The sequence below is a fragment of the Calcarisporiella thermophila genome, assembly GCF_041956535.1.
Source record: "Calcarisporiella thermophila strain CBS 279.70 unplaced genomic scaffold VTP21scaffold_2, whole genome shotgun sequence".
In the NCBI taxonomy this organism is placed as follows: domain Eukaryota; kingdom Fungi; phylum Calcarisporiellomycota; class Calcarisporiellomycetes; order Calcarisporiellales; family Calcarisporiellaceae; genus Calcarisporiella; species Calcarisporiella thermophila.
Window position 1 is genome coordinate 1546557 of NW_027192192.1, and position 18089 is coordinate 1564645.

Genomic DNA, 18089 nt, shown 5'->3' on the forward strand with positions numbered 1-18089 from the left:
TCTACAAATTATAGTGAAATTGTTGAAAAATTATAAGGAATCGCGAACCTCCTCCATCTTTTCTACATGCTCCTATACGTTTTCTAGCAGTTTTCACCAGACGGGTTTTTTGTAGGGCTTGTAACTAAACAAGAAAATACATCTATGGTCTGAAAATCATTCCAAGTTTTCTGTCAACTAGACTTTTATTATCTAATAATATATTCACTATGTCTCGCACCACTCCTGTTCAACGCGCTCACATATCCGTCCTTCTCTAAGAAGGTTATTCCACTCGTGAAATTGCCACTCGTGAGGGCACCAGCAGAACAACTGTATCAAGAATACATCAAGATGAAGAGAATGATCCAGAGAGTTCATCAAGAAAAAAAATGGATCGCCCGCGCAAGTTATCCCGGCGTGATGAAAATAGATTATGCAGGAGCTTGACTACCGGAGAATGTAGGAACGCAGTCAAGGCACAAGGACTTTGGAACGAGACAATTAATCAGGTTATCTCCGTTAATACTGTTCGCCAGACACTCCATCGCAATGATTTTGTTGCAAGAGTTCGAAAAAAAAGGCTTCTTCTCACAAAAAAGCATCGCCTCAGGAGATTGCAGTTTGTAAGAAAATATAAGGATTGAACCACTGAAGATTGGAGTCGAGTCATCTTCTCGGATGAGCGCCAAATTCGTATCTTTGGGGATGAGGGGCGAGAGTGATACTGGAAGAAGCGTGACGAACCTCTTCAAGATCGCCATATACAACCCGTGATAAAGCATGGAGGCGGAAGCATAATGATGTGAGGTTGTATGAGCTATTATGGCATCGGATTTTCATGTCGTTTTATAAAAACTCTCGATGCCAAACTTTATCCGCAAATCCTTGATGATGAATTGATGGCGACAATCAAGTGGTACAATCTTGACAAGAAAGAAATAATATTTCAGCATGATAACGACTCAAAGCATAAAGCAAAACTCGTCGAACGATGGTTCCAAAGCATGCAGATCCAAGTTCTTGATTGGCCTTCACAATCGCCTGACTTTAATCCCATAGAACATCTATGGGATGAGGTAAAGAGACGACTGAGGGACAGACTCCCACAGATATCGGGAAAGGATGGCCTGTGGGAAAAGGTGAAAACCGTCTGGGAGTCGCTCACAAAGGACGATTGTGTTACGTCGATAAATACGATGCCAAGGCGGATTCAAGAAGTTATCAATGCTAGAGGCGGATATACTGAATTGTAGTCAGAACGTACTTTATTTATCTTAAATATTGACTATTTGCTATAATGAGTCTGTGGAGAAAGAGGATAAAATGTTGAAATCATGAGATTTTCAATTTGATAAAATATGTAATTTCCCGAAATATATTAATATTTCTTGAAAGGAGAGTTAGCAATGGGCATTCCATGGTATACAGGGGATTAGCAGAGTGAATGGGGTTTTCAATTATACAAGTGCTAAGTATATAGGGGTTGTCTTTGAAGAAATATTTGAGTTGAATATAAAAATAATAGGGTGTCACGAAACTTTTAAGAGGCACTTTAGATGTAAATAACCTAACCTAATTAGTCTAGAGTGAATGAACTAGGCCCTGTTCAATTAAGTTACATGGATGAGATGGGATCACGTGTACTCTTATCTTTCGCGCAATATTGCATTACTCACTACCGCTCAGTACTTTTACTAGTTCTCAATTTTTGGTATCTCATAGCTGGTATTGCATCTTCTATATTAGTTCACCATGGGTTCTTTCCAATCTGTACCTTCTCAGCCCTGCCAAGCCAAGGAACATTTTGAGCCTCCACCACCATACTCTATAGATTCAGAAAGTAGCTTTGAGAAGGAGCAATTGTATCCTTCTAGTGATGAGCTGACTAAGGACCATTTTGACCATTTCAAGTAAATTAATACGTCTATCACATATTACCATAGGTTTTCTTTAGAATACTAGCTAAAGATTCTGAGATGTAATAGGAACGATTTTTCCAGCAATCCCAAGAACCTCCTTGCTGTAAATGCAGTGACTCGGAATGATATTTCTGCTGTTACTATCTCAAGAGAGGCAGTTATTAAGAACATCCCCGTGTTTTCCACAAAATTGGAGCTCGAAGGTATCATCCCTTTCAGAAATAATTTTAATGCGGTTGATTGATTAGAACTAACAATTTCTTCTACAATATAGGCAAAGCAACCAATCAAAAGTCAAGTGGACGCTGCTGGCTCTTTGCAAGTACCAATGTGTTGCGATTAATTCTCATTAAAAAGTAAAATATATGTCATGTGGAGTTAATTCATATGTTTAGTGTTCATTTCTTGTTAATATCTATGATCATACAGATACAATCTCGAGGACGATTTCGAATTGTCTCAGTCTTACCTCTACTTTTACGATAAGCTGGAAAAGTCTAATTGTAGGCCTTTTTTAATATTACTTACCGCAAACTCAACTATAGTGATTTCTCATACTTGCTTTTAATTTTATATGTCTAGATTTTTTGGAATCTGTGCTTGATCTTATTGAGGTGGACGTGAATGATCGAAATCTTGCCGCTCTCCTCTCTGATCCTGCTAGTGATGGTGGCCAGTGGGATATGTTGGTTAATCTAATAAATAAATATGGCGTTGTGCCGAAGTCGGGTAAGAAAGATTAATGTGTTTTTCATTTTTTTCCTCATCTAATGTCACTGTAATTGGATTTGTAGTGTACCCTGAAAGCTTCCAATCTTCTAATTCAAAGCGTCTATCATACTTGGTGGTCGTCAAGCTTCGAGAATTTGCAGCAAGACTTCGTAAAGAATATCGTAATGGAAAGAGCTTAGAGCAGTTACGGCGCTTGAAAATGAGCATGATATCTGATATATATCGTATTTTGGCCATTTCCCTTGGCACTCCTCCAACTGAATTTGATTGGTGCATTTACAACAAGAGTAAGAAGCTGATCGAGCACCGGTCGCTCACTCCAAAGAAATTTTTCGAAAATATCATAGGCTACCCGGTATATATGATTTATGCACTAGTTTTAATAGACACCTGGTCTAATGCTTCGACCGTTATAGCTTCAGGACACGTTGTCGCTTATTAATGATCCTCGCAATGAATACAATAAGCTTTACACAGTAAAATATTTGGGTAATATCGTAGGGGGTCATCCCATACGATATGTTAATATTCCCATTGAGGAGATGAAAGCTATTGCTTGCCGTGTTCTTCAATCCGGCAGACCTGTGTGGTTTGGGTGCGATGTGGGACAATTTAGCCACAATGAATTTGCTACTATGGATACTGCACTTTACGACTACGAATCCACATTCAGCGTCAAACTTGGATTAACCAAAGCAGAGCGCATTTTGTATGGTGAAAGTCGCATGACCCATGCTATGATGTTTACTGGTGTTCATATCGAGAACGGTCGACCTGTCAGGTGGCGCGTTGAGAATTCGTGGGGTGATAATGGTCCTGAGAAAGGATTCTGGATCATGAGTGACGCGTGGTTTAGCGAATTTGTCTATCAGGTGGGTTATTTTTCAAATGAATTTCTGAATCTTGTTTTAATTTCTTCTCTCTATCTTTGTCCAGATTGTGGTAGAAAAACGTGATGCTGGCAAGTATGCGGATGTACTGAAGCAAGATCCTATTGCATTTCCCCCGTATGATCCTTTTGGAAGCCTAGCGTAAACTCTTCTCTTTAAGGTTGAGAAACCTTTTTCGACCCATGGAACCCTTGGTTTCATAATAATGATAATATTTGTTATGTATTTGTTAACGAAATAAAGGCGGTTGTTTCTATTTAGTGTTCGACTGTGCTTTTTTGAATAGCCCTGAGAAAATTGTTTAAAAGGTTCAAAAACTATTTTCATGGCGTTATTTATATAATATTAATAGATCTGTCCCTATCACTGTCGAATAGATTATTTAGATTTAATTTTGAAAATGAAAATTTCAATTCCTAACGTTTACAAAGATATAGACGCTATTTTAAGTAGGGATAAAAGTATATCTTTTTTGAAAATTAAAATTTCTTTAATTGAAATCATTATTGAACTTTATTCCATGACTTCTTTGCAATCATAATACTATCCACAAAATATTTTTTATTGTAGGTACCATTGGTGAATCTTGGATTATTTTTTATTATATTTGGATTCCTATTCACACTCGACGTTGCATAAAAGATTCACCTCAGTGAACTTGTATTATTATCTGCCTTAATTTTTTGTGAGACAAAAATATAACGTATACTTTTGCTCTTTCTAATCAGATGGCGAATACCGATATTCAACTAATGATGAATTATAGAACTGCGTTTTTAAACTTAATATGCAGAAGGATTTTTTCTGCTATTTAGTACATTTTGTTGCAAATTTGATAGGATTTTGCTTCGTTTCGCGGGTAATATGTTGTCCTTAACCAGTAGAAGAAACTACCTATAAATTACTGAGAATGAATTTGTACTCGCCACATGTACACTTGAGGCGATTGGTTTACTGGAACCATTCACCAAAATAAGACATATTATGTACATCATACCTGGGGCTTATGAAATTGGTTTCGATAATTCAATTGGCTGGGGCGGCAAGATTATTATAAAATGGATAAGTTGCAGCGCATATCAAATTAATCTGAAATATATATATCTGTCAAAATTAAATTTGCCCATGTATTACTTCAATAGGGTCAAAATGCACTGAATAAGTGTATATAAAGGATGATTTTAATTTTCGCAAAACAAAAAAAAATTTCTTATATATTTTTAAACTTCTCAGCTATTTTCTTCGCGTACTTTGACATCAACATGAATTGCTTTCATAAACATCAAGATCTTTACGATACTCTCGTTCAACATCTGCCCTCTTCCAGCGTGATTTTCCAACATCATCCAGATTATAAAACCGTTAGTTCCTCCTGGAATCTCCGCACACCTTATAAACCATATGTATTCGTTCAACCTGCTAATACCAAAGAAGTTCAAGCGGCAATAAAATGCGCCAGACAATGCAACGTAACACAAGTGGCAATTCGCAGCGGAGGACATTCTTTTGAAGGTGCTAGCTTGGGAGGTAGAGGTGGGCATGCCTTGGTGATCGATCTTGTAAAAATGAATGGTGTAACAGTCGACAGTGAGAGTGGCATCGCTACAGCTGAGGGTGGGGCGCTATTGGGCAAAATTTATCTGGAGGCTTGGAACACCGGAAAATATGCTCTTTCGGCAGGGTCATGTGTCGGTGTGGGCGTGGCTGGACAGGCTTCTTGCGGGGGTTATGGGCATTACACTCGCACTCACGGAATTCTATCGGATAGAGTTCTCGAGTTTGAGGTGGTAACTGCTGATGGGAACGTATTAATCGCAAACAACGAGCAAAACGAAGATTTGTATTGGGCTCTGCGCGGTGCAGGCACAGGTTCCTTCGGGATAATAACCAAACTAAAGATTAAATTACACCAAGCCCCTGACACCATTATCAACTTCACTCTAGACTATCAACTTGGATGGATTAACTTCAAACATGTCTTTAAAGCTTTCCAAGATTACTGCTTGTCCGCTTCCACCAAAGTCAATCCGATGATGGTAATCCAATTTGGAAATTTCACCCTCGTAGGTTCGATATTAGCAGATTCCAAGGAAGAGGGTGATGCATTAGTAGAAGATATGCTGAAAAGACTTCCACCTCCAACAAACAAGGTTATCCAGAAAGTGTCTTACATTGAATCAGTTGTGGGGCTATCTTTAACCCAAACATCGGCACCATGGTGGGATGATCTGAGGCCATTGAAACGAGAGGGAGAAGAGAAGCGTCGCTGGATGAAGATTAAAAGCGGATATATTCCAGAAGCGTTGCCAGATGAATTTATTTCAAAGCTTGGAAAGCTTGCCAACAGACAGTGTGCAACTGGGCTCAGAGTTCAGCTTCTTTGTCTAGGGGGTGCGGAGAGCGAAACTCCTGTTGACTCTACTGCTGTCAGCCGTCGTGGGTGTGCATATTTAATGGGAATGTCCGTATGGATTATGGATGACGAGGAAGATCCTGTGAACGGAGCAATTGAAGAAGCAAATTACCGTCTTCCTTGGCTCAATCAAACATTCGAGGCCTTTTACCCATACATGGATGGTTGCTATATTGGTGATGATGATGCCGATGTTCAGAATCTATACTACAACTTCTTTGGCAAGCATTTTCCTAAACTTCAAAGCATTAAGCGTAAATATGACCCGGAAAATATTTTCAATCATCGATTGAGTATTCCACCTCAATAGAAGATCCCATAAGCTATTTATAGAACTATTTAGCATATTGTAAATTCATTAGAAATATAATAGTACATACTGTATATGAAAAGCTTTTAATAAATTTTTGAATTATATTTCTTTAAAAGGATAATTCACCAGGGACTCTCACAATTCTTGCATAAGTATCCCTATAAGAAACCACCGTAATCAAGCCCCGCGTAAATTTATTGGACTTTTTAATAAAATTTCCAGATAAGCTATTGGCTCAAGTAAAATATTGACATAGTGATTGCGGAAAGCGGGAAAGGTGCCTTGTTGAATACGTATTCATCTCGGCCCAGTGAAATTACTTCGTCAAATGCAAATTGAAAATTGTTGCAGATTAAATTTCAAACTAGTTACATAGTAGTTGAATCTTTGGAACGTATTACAACACACACCTATGTTTTTACAACCATAATAGCGTATAAATTATTTCCTTGTCACCCACATAGAATACTCTCCCTTGAATCCAACCTGCCCATCTATTTATTGTCTCCACCCAGAAAAAATTCGACAAAGAGGAATGTTTATGGTATTATTGCTGTATATTTCTTTAGGGAATGTACTCTAAGTGGGAATCAGTAGCATGACTGATAAGGTGAGTAGAGGTGAGAGCAAAGGAAAGATATGTCAAAATAATCATAGAATTGTGGCTAGTAAAAGGGATCACCAAAGAGATATTCAGTGAAATGGAGTCGATAAAATAAATCATCATTTTAGTGTGCCATCAGGTAACTGCAGGTATTCTATAATAAATGCTTGATCAATGGAAGCCCAAAAGAGTAATTCAAATCAATAAGAACAATAAGCAAATAGCATGGAAATTCCGCTTTCTATATGCCAGATAACGAACATTATTCTAGCAATTTCCAACTTATTAATCTAATGAAAGTCGCGACACAAACTTCTCCTAGATTTATAGAGAGAAAGATTATATTGTATACGACTTAAAGGCCAATTCATTACAACTTGTGAAGAAATAATCGAGTTGAGTATAAATTAATATGGGAAGTCAAAATATCTGACAGACACTATTACATCTCAGGAACGCTTCTCAAACTGTATCAAAACATCTTCAAGACGCAGCACGCCGAATAAATTATTCACCTGCAGACCGGTTGTATGGAGCGAATTTTCAGGCAATTTCCAAGTATAGTTACGTACTGTAATATTTGGCATATATCCATACAAAACAGGTTCGTAAAGAAAACACAAATGGAGCATGTAGGAGCATAAGGGAACGTTCAGGCTTCAATTATTTTTCCCTTATATTTAAAAGGTAGAGGCATTAGAAATTATATAGAGCAATGTCTCCTTATGCATCTACATGCTCCTCTGTGTTTGCTTTACGAACCTGTTTTGTAGGAATAAAATGTTAAAATAAATATGAGCACTCCAGAATAATAATAAATCGTGCTCACATAGCATTGAAAGCACTATGCGTTGCTCAGTGAACGAAAACTGCATCCCTAACTGTTTTTTCCAATAGGGATTTAGTAATAGTTTTCTCTCCGCAGACAATACGAGTATCGGGACTTACGCAAATGCGCGAGCCACCGCCAAAAGCTAACTAGGCATCTCGAGGTGGATTATTCTCAGGGTAGAATCTCTCCGGCCAGAATCTTTCTGGATCTTTCCAGTGCTTAGTGGAATTTTGCATGGAACATATGTCTGCAAACAAGTAAGTGCCCTTGGGAATGGCAATTCCGTCAAATTCGACTGGTTCCACTACAACCCTAGGCCCAATGTTAGGAAAGGGAGGATGCATACGGAGCGACTTTTTTTACAAACACTTTACGTAAACCTCTTTTAAAATATGAGCACAGAATTTGCATGTACCTCTCTGATAATACAATCAATATATTTCATATTTCGGCAATTCTTGATACTAGGTATTTGCAGAGAACCTGTTGCAGTAAAGATGCTATTAATCTCTTGACGAGCTAGCTCCTGGATTTCTGGGATGAGAGCTAGGTAATAAATGGCAACGGAAAGAGAACTAAAGGTGGTTGTTAGATTAACATTGCATTCTGGTATTTTTTTAATAACTTATATTTACGCCTGGGTTGTGTCGTGACCAGCAAGGAAAAATACCATTAGATTATCCTAACATAGTCAACATGAACAAATCATGAAGGTACTGGAGTCCAGCAGTCAAATTGAAAGATATTTACCTTTATATCAGTCGTAGTCCATCTATTCTCATCATCGCCTGATTCTGCTTCTGCTTCTATCATCAATCTAAGCATGTCTTTGTGTTGATCGCCCTCATCCTTGTAGATTCCATCCTGAATTTCTTTCTTTCTTTTCTCAATGATGTCAAATACAACCTAAATTTGTTTAAAAGTAACAAGAATTTTAAAGCAGGATAAAACAACTCAAGTTTGGATATGATTACCTCGTTCAAATCGGCAAAGGATTGAACGGCATGTTTGTCGAAAAGACTTATTATTGGATCAGCTCTTGGAAAAAGAATACGAACCGGGTTTGCGAATCCTTCAAATGTGCCTTCATAACATTTGTAATATCTGTTTTCTGGATTTTGGAGAGCGTTGAAATTGAATCTAAATAGCGTCTTTCCGAGAGCGTCCAAAGTAAGTCTGCGCATGAGTATAGGTATGTTGACGGCATCTGCAGATATAATGGCTTGATCTAGGTGTTCAAAAAGCTTGTATGTGCATTCTACAAACGGCTGCGTGGGAATAGTGTTACGGAACACAGGATTAAGGACCATTATAGAAAACATTACATGCTTAGCTTGAGTCCAATCTCATTGATGAAGAAAATAATTAAAGTACCTTTCTGTGACGTTTCCACTCCTAAATACGAGACATCAAAATCAATTAATCTCATATACATAGAGAGAGAAACAATCATGATACCTCTCCATTGCTCATTGCCACATTCTCTTCACCGAAGAAATCGAAGAAGAATTTCCCCTGCGCCAGAGTGTTAACTTTGGGAATAGAATCTAGGAGAGAATTATTTGTTGTTCCTCACCGATCTTCTATTTTCATAAAGAGCTTCATCTACCATTCGAACCCTGTTACAAGCGATTTGACGACCAACGCCGATTATGTGTTCCTCAGACCAACTCGCTGATCAACAAAATAATGATGAACGCTCATGATGCGATTTATGCTGGTCATTTGGGAATCGACAAAACCCGGGATGGAATTCAACGCGACTACTATTGGCTGAATATGCAGAAGACAGTACGACGATACATTAAGGCTTGTGATTCATGTCAACGAGTGAAATCAACGAACAAGAAGCCAGCAGGATTATCGCAACCATTAGAAATTCCAACTGCAAGATGGGACTCGATTTCGATGGATTTTATTGTTCAACTACCGAAGACAAAAAGAGGATTCGATGCGATAACAGTTTATGTCGACAGACTCACCAAGCGAGCTCACTTCCCCCCAGCAAGACAACCGATAATGCAGTATATGCAGCCCATACATTTTTCCGAGAGATCTTTAGACAACACGCCATGCCAACCAGTATTATTAGCGATCGTGATCCGAAATTTACATCGAAGTTTTGGCGGACCATAACGCAGAAACTCGGCATAAAGACCAAACTTTCCTCGGCTTACCACCCACGGACGGATGGACAAACGGAACGCATGAATAGAACCCTCGAAGACATGTTACGACACTACACTGCACATAAACAGGGTAATTGGGACGACCTTTTGCCCATTGTTGAATTTGCGTATAACGATTAGATGCACATTTCCACCAGAACTACACCCTTTACGTCCGACCTAGGACGATCACTACGAAACCCCGATATGACCCCCGCCACGAAAGAAAATCCTACCGCAGAAGAACTTGCCGAACAACTTAGATAACTTAGAGAAGACCCAATCGACTATCACCCAAATGATCAAGGATGAACAAGAGCGACTACGAGAATACGCTGACCAATAACGATCCGATGTAGAGTTCCAAGAAAATGACCAACTTATGATAAGAACCACACACTTGAAACCGGAAGTGTAATGCAACGCTCCCTCGAAAAATTATCACCACGATTTGCGGGACCATTCAAGGTTCTCAGTCGAATCGGTAAAGTTGCATTCAAACTAGAGCTGCCAGCGAATGTCAGAACGCACTCAGTATTCCATTTTTCCGTTCTTCTAAATATGAACAAGCCACAGACGATCGCAAAGCGCCACCACCTCCACTCATAATCGTTGATGGAGAAATAGAATACGAAGTCGAAAAAATCCTCGACGAGCGAAGACGGTACAATCGCAAGGAGTACTTAGTTAAATGGAAAGGCTACGATGACCACGAAAATACTTGGGAACCCGTGAAGGGCATGACCAGAGCTCAAGTCCCTATAAGAAGTGGGCATAGGGAAAACATAGGGAAATAATATGGAACAGATGCGGAACACCTCACTTTCCCTATAATTTCCTTAAAATTTCCTTTTATTTCCTCTAATTTTTCTATAAATTCCAAATCCTTACCCATATAAAAATCCATATAAAATCCATTAAAAATTATAGGAAATATCAGGAAATCATATGGAGAGTGAGGTGTTCCCTATTTTTTCCCTATGTGACTTCCTATAGGGAGACGTTATCAGAGAGTACGAGAAAAACAAGAAGACCGAGAAAGCTTTATCCGAATAAACGGAAACGTGAACATCCCCATTTTTGATATTTTATTATTTTTTCCATGTCTATGAATAAAGCACGATTTGGGCTCCGAAGGAGCAGATATCCTCCAGCTTCGTTCCCCTTGGGCTCTCGCCCAAAATGAAAAAATTAAGCGTGGACTGCGGCCGCTGTCCACAGTATAAAGTATTTGCAAATTCAAATTAAGAAATTTCAATATTGATCTCTGTTTATTTCCAAAATCTTAGAGCTCATATTGAAATTCATATACCAAAATACATTTAAAGAACCATTTTGTTACGAATCGACAACTAGAAATGGAATAGAAATCACACCCGCGTCGGAAATAACAGTATGTTTCACTTAAATAGCGCCAACTGCATCGTAATGTGGCCCAGAAGCAGCAGAAGTGGCTTTGGCATCACTGGCTCGGACCAGTGCAGCAACTTCATGTACCTCCAATTTGGGATTCCACTCCACCTGACAGTTCTCAATCTTTCTCACCTTTCCGCACGTGTAACATTTTCTCCAATCCGGTCGTGAAGCGACCCAACTTCCACAGTGCTCACACCTCCTAGAGAATCGATCCTTCCAATTCTTTTCTGGTAAGTAGTTGAGCTCAAGATCATAATATCGAAGAAGGCCATTCCATCTGAAGTTGAAGCGGTTTGAAGCCACGGCCTCACGTTTAATAGCATTCGAAAATTCGATCAATTCATTAACAGTTTCAATCGGTACGGGGTCGTATAACGGACCATCAAGTAGCTCAATAGCTTTTTTCGCTACCGTTACGTACTCTGGCACTTGAGATCCCCAAGCCCAATTTTTGGAGTGGTCGACATAGGTTGCAAATGTGAGGTTGTAGTCTTGTCGGATGAGTTGCCATCCAGGAATGCCTATGCCAGCAAAGAACTGCCAAAGGGTGGAAACTTGGGGTCCAAGCTCGGGATGCCGGAAACAGACATAGTTGAACTTGTTCATCTGGTGCAGCGAGGGGATAAGCTTGTTACAAAAGACTTCATATGGCTTGAACAACTCTAAGCGCTTCTCTGGATTCGACGTTGCCAAGGCCTTGTGAGTCAGTTCAGCTGCGTACGTGGAGGTTGACATGCTAGCGCTGATTCCAGGAGAGTGAAGGGGATTAGTGAACCCCACTGCATCGCCTATGGCGACCCATCCAGGTCCCGAAACTTTGGGAGATTGAAAAGCAAGTTGCTTGCGAATGAACCAGGTGGTGTTAGATCCATATGGATTTTCAATCAACTTGTAATTCTCCATCACCCGCGAGATCATAGGGTAACGATGAACCCAATAGTTAAACTTCTGCTCAGCTTCCTTTGTTCCATATGGCGTCAAGTCATCAGGATACCTAGCGTCATCGCGAACCGCAAACCCGATACTAACAATCCACTGGAGCTTGAGACCAAAGATTTTTGCAAGCTCTTCAGACGAGGGAATTTCATCACCAGGTGTCTTGTTCTCAGCATGGTCAAGCAAATAGTTCATCATATCCATTAAGTTAGGAATAGGACTACCTTCCCAGGAAGGCATGCGAATTAACCAGGCCCATCCCTCGGGAAAGCAGAGGTGGTTGGTGTGGTCACCCTCGAAAAATCTAAGGGGAATCTTGGTCTCATCTTTGCAAGTAAAGTAACCCCAATATGCGTTGACATTCCAACCGTCAAATCGTTTGATGCGAGCCTCTTTGGAAGTAAATTGTCGAAATCTGCCCGTGGCGTCTACTAAGTACTGCGAAGCGATAGTCTTGGAGATTTTAGACTCGTTTTCTACGACTTGGATGAGGTTTCCAGCACCAGAAATCTTTGTTCCCTGAATATTAATTGAATGCCCATGGAATACATTGACACCATGTCGTTGGGCATAAACTGTGAACAGCAGCTCGCTGGTGGAACGCTCAATCTGGTAACCGGATAAAAATAAGCAAGGAGTTCCATTGCTGCAGAAATCGGTATAGTGTTCTGGATCTTCTGAATCAAAAAAATAGAAGCAAAGGCCATCCTTGAGGCCAAAAATGCGTAGGAGCATTTCCGCGTTGAGCCCCATCATCTTGCACCAAAGGGAAAATAGGGGAAGCGTGCTTTCCCCAATTTTATAGCCCGGCTTGGGCGATTTCTCCACGACAGTGACGCTTATACTAGGATCAAAGCATTTAGCATGAATAGCGTAGATGAGACCGTGAATACCGCCACCAGCAACGACTACATCCTGGTTTTCAGGAAGCGAAGGGCTGTCATTATTGAAATTAAGGATCTCTGAGGTCGAAAATCTTTGTTCCTGGGCAAGTTTGGCAAATTTATGGTGCGGATCGACTGCAATCATTGAAATTCGAGTGGGTTTAAGTTATAATTAGGTTTGTATGCTGGTATAGAATATGAAAGATGAAATTTATCAAATAAAGAGAAATGAACTGATGTAAAGATCTTCGAATAAATAGTAGCTTCAGGGGAGAGCTCCTAAGATGGATTTATATCGCAATTTCATGGGGATGCGCAGTTATTATTTCGATGAGATAGTGGTATTGACCCTATAAGAAATGTCCATAGGGAAACCATAGGGGAATAATGTGGAACACATGTGGATCACCTCACTTTCCCTATAATTTCCGTATAATTTCCTGATATTTACTGTAATTTTTCTATATTTTCCAAATCCGTACCCAAATAAAAATTATTAAAAATTATAGAGAAAGTGAGGTGATCCACATGTGTTCCACATTATTCCCCTATGGTTTCCCTATGGACACTTCTTATAGGGATCTGTTCCACACCACAACCCTATCCGAGAGAGATTTGTTTTCAACTCATATCATAATATTGATTCATACAATCTTATTTTTCCCATCTGATTTTAGTAATCTCTTTATATGCTCTGAGTCCTTTTCCTCTTCGTTAAGTTATAATCTACAGCGTTCAAGATGGTCGTATCGCGCATTCCGCATCTCTTCATTTCCTTCTCAACTGGCCATGGTCATGCTGTGCCAATCATATGTTTTGCGCGTCGCCTAATTGATATGCCAAATGCACTCGCAGGCTCAGATGTCACCCCTGGGCTTCGATGCATAGTAACGATAGCCACCGTCAACTCATATGTTGATGACCTTGTCGCGACGGGGCTCATTTCTTCACCCGATGAAAATGGCGTGATATTCCGCGGTTCCTATGGCGAGGTGCGCCTCGCGAAGTTATACGATCTCCCTAAGGTCGATCCTCAGGAGGACGACAAATACCTCCCCCCCCCAATGGTTTCCAATGTTATATCGAATCTGCGCATCAGACTGGCATAGCGCGCGCCCCTACAAAAAGCCTTTTTAAGGAAATTACTTAGAAACCTATGCCAAAGTTGTAGGGTACAGTGTAAAAATCTATAGAATTGCGGTAAAAATTGACCGGTGGGTATAAGAAAATTGGTAGGTCACCATATAGAAAAGTCACGTGACTATACCCTTTTGGCTTGGATATTAGGTATTTGGCCTGGAAGGAACTCGTCAATTTTTGCTTGGCCGTGACGTCCGGCCGAAATAAAATCAAACCAAGAATTTAACTTATAAATAATTAAATAAACAAAGGATTTATCTTTAAAATTTGTTATTTTTGTAATAATAAGCATTAGAGTAAACATAAAAAATCATACTAATATTGAAATGAAGTGCTGCGTATGCTCACTTCAACTTCTGCGTAAAATTCTTTTTACTCCAACTCTTCGGTTCTTCTATAATACTTAGTATTTCGGTGAATAAGCATTATAGCCTAGAAAATAATACAATACACTTGATAATGTAAATATTTTAATAGGATTCATTCTTTCTAATTATTTGGGTACAATCTATTCAAGAAATTGTGTAGATATTAAACTTACAGCAGCTGCATAGTTAATGCGTCTGAAATCATCTAAATACATATATGTATTTATGTCATTTCAACGAGCCCAGGATGTATCCATCCTTTGTTCGGAGTCGGCCCTACTGAAGTCTGTTCTTAGAACATCTAATTTAAAGCTATCCAATTCATCCACTCTCCTGCCTTGGAAGAAACGAAAGCAGAGAATACAGAGGATATGACTAAAGCAAACGATGGTTATAAAAGATAGTGAAATAAATTTTAGATTTTATATTGTACTGGGCATCATAGCGAAATTTCGATAATTGAAATTTCATTTTTATTGTATAACTCACGACATAAAAGGTATTTTGCAAGTCCATGTAGATTGTTGGTTGTGATATGGATAGCTGTGTTTGCTTTTCGTAGCGCAACTTAGTATAGCTAGATTTGAGGATAAGAAGGGAAAATGATGTGAAAAATAAAAATTATTCGATCACATTCCGAGGGCAGTTCACAAGTATAAGACAAGTTGACACTACGAATCGTAACACTCAATAAAATAATCCTCAGCCACTTTTTGCTCACACTGGTTACCGTTGGGCTACTTATCATGTCATCTCAAGATGAAAATGCTGGCGAGGTCTCTCTTCGAGCGCAGATGGAAATCCTTAAGACCATGCTTGAGGAAATCAAAACTAAACTGGAGGGAAACAAGCAGCGAAAGCAGTAGTACTGGGGAAGAGGAGCCTGACGAGCTCATATGCACTGCTAAGGCCAAACACTACCAAAGGATCCCACAATGGGTGGCGGACGCGTTCCCTCAAATCCTGGACCCCTTTTTTCACCCGAACACCGAATTCGGGACAGGGACCTTCGCGCAGAATGGTGGGCCCGTGCGCCAGCCATTCGCGATCGCGTTTATGACGCGCCAGCGATGCCAAGCAGCTTGCTTCAAGTGGCATCACATCAATCCAAAGCAAAAGATCGTTCACTGGCAGACTTCCAATCTCGTCTGGCCTTAACTACGAGAACAATCGACGCGCTTTTCCATTCGGTCGCGGGATTCGTGGAAAATAATCGAGACGTGTTCCCAGATACTCTTTGCCACTATTGGCTGCAACTATATCGGGACATCACTTTGCAGATGCGAGACCATCTCACTACAATGTCAGAGTCAAGGCTCGGAGAGATCAGACAAGCGAGTCAGTATGGCGCCAGCCTCCGCTATATAACTCCGGAGCACACCCTCATCCCCGAGGAGATGGCCAGTGAATTCACGAAGGAACGGAGAGCTACATCCAAATCAAAAGCGAAGACGCGTAAACAGCGTACAAGTTATAGAAATTCCAGGAAACATAACGGAATCCGTAGCCGTTCGTATTCCAGCAACGGAGGGAAGAATGAAGAGAAAGAGCCAAAAACCTATAAAGAAGGGTGGTATTGATGATGCTCCCCTTCAACACACACCAGTAGGAGGAAGGCTAGCACTATTCGCGGACTCTTGGAAGGAAATCACGAGAAAACCGTGGGTACTTACGTTACGTTCACGGAAGGGGCTATGATGGGATATTACAGGCCCGCAAAACAATGGAAAAGTCCGAGTCCATTGAACTTATCAAAAGAACAAGAGCAAGCAATAGCGCGGGAAGTCGAAGAACTGTTGGAGAAGAAAGCTATAGAAAAAGTCAGGCGAAAGAATGTGGGGTTTGTCTCCAGGCTATTCACCATTCTCAAGGAGTCAGGGGGTCTCAGGCCGTTCCTGGATCTGAGAGAACTAAACAAGTTTATTCCCCCGATGCACTTGGAGACCTTGGCTCACCTTCTTCCACTCATCAACAGAGGCGCTTATATGACATCGGTGGACCTCTCCGACGCATAGCTATATGTTCCAATCCACAAGGACGAACGCAAGTTCATGGCGTTCGAATGGAGGGACACTTGGTATTGGTTCAAATCACTCCCGTTCGGCCTCTTATCTGCTCCGAGGATTTTTACGAAGATTCTTCGCCCGTGCCTCGCTCATCTTCGCTCGAAAGGAGTGGGGATATCAGCCTATTTAGACGACCTGATTATCCTGGCGAGGTCAGAGCAGAAAGCGAAAGAGCACACGCTTCTGGCGGTAGAGCTACTAGAGAAGCTAGGGTTCATGATCAGCCGCAAGAAATCAATCCTCACACCATTCCAAAAGATGGAGCATCTGGGATTCATCCTCGACACGGAGAGCACGTCGCTGACTCTGCCAGGAGCAAAATCAGAGATATGAGAAGGATGGCAAAATGCATGATGAACAAAGCTCCTTCAGCACGCACTCTGGCTTCTTTCCTAGGGAGAATTGTGACAGCAACCCTGGCACTCCCAGTGGGGCGGCTATATCACCATCATTTGGCGAGAGACAAGGATGCTGCTGTTCGGAGCTATGGCTGGGATGCAATGGTAAGATTGAGCTCAAATTCCATGAAGGAACTAAAATTTTGGTCGTCCCAACTGGAGAAGTGGAATTGGAGTACCTTTCTTCTTCTGGATTCTTCAGCAGTCATATACACCGATGCGTCAACCACAGGAAGGAGTGCAACCTTCCAGGGCAGGTCTGTGTTCGGCCCTTGGAATTCGGAGGAAAGGACACTCCACATAAATGTCCTGGAGATGATGGCTGTGGGACACGCACTAAGGAGTTTTCCAGAGCTGACTCATTGCGCGGTGGCAATCCAGTCAGACAACTTGGCTGCAGTAGCTTATGTTGCCAGTCAAAGGGGAACGCGATCGCCACAAATGCACAGGGTGACGAAATCCAATTGGGAAGAGTGCTTTCGCAGGAAAATAACGTTGACAGCGAAGCACATTCCAGGGGAGAACAATACGAGTGCAGACAAAGCATCGAGAATGAGGACCTCAGCAAGTGGAGGATCGACAAGAATTATGTGAAGAGAATAGAGAGGAAATTCGGTCCGCATGACATAGATCTGTTCGCGGACAAGGTGAACAAAGTTTGCAAGAGGTACTTATCGTGGAGCTGGGATCCGAAAGCAGAAGCTCAGGACGCACTATCGATACCCTGGAAGCCGCTCGGAGTACCTTGGATCAATCCTCCTTGGACACTAATTCTAAGAAAAGTTCCAGATTCTCCATGCTTTCTACATTTTCCTATAGATATTCCCCATGCACACTCTTAGTTGAGCTTCAGGCGAAGCGCCTAGTAAAGGCAAGGAGGGAATTCGTACAATACGTTAGTCCCTCTCATTTCTATCCAGGACACACACATCCTGGTCCCGGATGAAGAACTTATGGCTAATCTGAGCGAGCACCAGCCGTACTCCAAGGATACGCTGATGTAGATGACGTAGCCCGCAGTCTATTAC

General features: G+C 40.8%; 9 protein-coding genes across 9 annotated transcripts; 7 read left to right on the forward strand and 2 right to left on the reverse strand.

The window, feature by feature from the left end:
- Nucleotides 1-794: 794 nt before the first annotated feature.
- On the forward strand, nt 795-1235 carry VTP21DRAFT_4762 (uncharacterized protein; the record flags this gene model as incomplete). Its single annotated transcript, XM_069395209.1, has 1 exon — nt 795-1235. One exon carries the CDS (start codon nt 795-797, stop codon nt 1233-1235), a length of 441 nt encoding a protein of 146 aa, XP_069256370.1.
- A 499-nt stretch (nt 1236-1734) lies between these two features.
- Nucleotides 1735-3668, forward strand: VTP21DRAFT_4763 (uncharacterized protein; the record flags this gene model as incomplete). The annotated part of the gene is made up of 8 exons (XM_069395210.1): nt 1735-1892; nt 1968-2104; nt 2176-2257; nt 2331-2404; nt 2484-2630; nt 2696-2988; nt 3050-3505; nt 3570-3668. The coding sequence occupies 8 exons, from the start codon at nt 1735-1737 to the stop codon at nt 3666-3668; spliced, it is 1446 nt and encodes a 481-aa protein (XP_069256371.1).
- A 1117-nt stretch (nt 3669-4785) lies between these two features.
- On the forward strand, nt 4786-6246 carry VTP21DRAFT_4764 (uncharacterized protein; the record flags this gene model as incomplete). Its single annotated transcript, XM_069395211.1, has 1 exon — nt 4786-6246. The coding sequence occupies one exon, from the start codon at nt 4786-4788 to the stop codon at nt 6244-6246; it is 1461 nt and encodes a 486-aa protein (XP_069256372.1).
- A 1581-nt stretch (nt 6247-7827) lies between these two features.
- VTP21DRAFT_4765 (uncharacterized protein) lies at nt 7828-9007 on the reverse strand (the record flags this gene model as incomplete). Its single annotated transcript, XM_069395212.1, has 5 exons — nt 7828-7989; nt 8086-8260; nt 8321-8367; nt 8436-8591; nt 8660-9007. 5 exons carry the CDS (start codon nt 9005-9007, stop codon nt 7828-7830), a joined length of 888 nt encoding a protein of 295 aa, XP_069256373.1.
- A 367-nt stretch (nt 9008-9374) lies between these two features.
- VTP21DRAFT_4766 (uncharacterized protein) lies at nt 9375-10120 on the forward strand (the record flags this gene model as incomplete). Its single annotated transcript, XM_069395213.1, has 3 exons — nt 9375-9605; nt 9662-9944; nt 10038-10120. 3 exons carry the CDS (start codon nt 9375-9377, stop codon nt 10118-10120), a joined length of 597 nt encoding a protein of 198 aa, XP_069256374.1.
- A 1137-nt stretch (nt 10121-11257) lies between these two features.
- VTP21DRAFT_4767 (uncharacterized protein) lies at nt 11258-13234 on the reverse strand (the record flags this gene model as incomplete). Its single annotated transcript, XM_069395214.1, has 1 exon — nt 11258-13234. One exon carries the CDS (start codon nt 13232-13234, stop codon nt 11258-11260), a length of 1977 nt encoding a protein of 658 aa, XP_069256375.1.
- A 595-nt stretch (nt 13235-13829) lies between these two features.
- VTP21DRAFT_4768 (uncharacterized protein) lies at nt 13830-14198 on the forward strand (the record flags this gene model as incomplete). The annotated part of the gene is made up of 1 exon (XM_069395215.1): nt 13830-14198. One exon carries the CDS (start codon nt 13830-13832, stop codon nt 14196-14198), a length of 369 nt encoding a protein of 122 aa, XP_069256376.1.
- A 1334-nt stretch (nt 14199-15532) lies between these two features.
- On the forward strand, nt 15533-16612 carry VTP21DRAFT_4769 (uncharacterized protein; the record flags this gene model as incomplete). Its single annotated transcript, XM_069395216.1, has 2 exons — nt 15533-16110; nt 16204-16612. 2 exons carry the CDS (start codon nt 15533-15535, stop codon nt 16610-16612), a joined length of 987 nt encoding a protein of 328 aa, XP_069256377.1.
- Nucleotides 16613-16648: 36 nt separating this feature from the next.
- VTP21DRAFT_4770 (uncharacterized protein) lies at nt 16649-18065 on the forward strand (the record flags this gene model as incomplete). The annotated part of the gene is made up of 3 exons (XM_069395218.1): nt 16649-16959; nt 17060-17843; nt 17982-18065. 3 exons carry the CDS (start codon nt 16649-16651, stop codon nt 18063-18065), a joined length of 1179 nt encoding a protein of 392 aa, XP_069256378.1.
- Between the last annotated feature and the right edge of the window lie 24 nt (nt 18066-18089).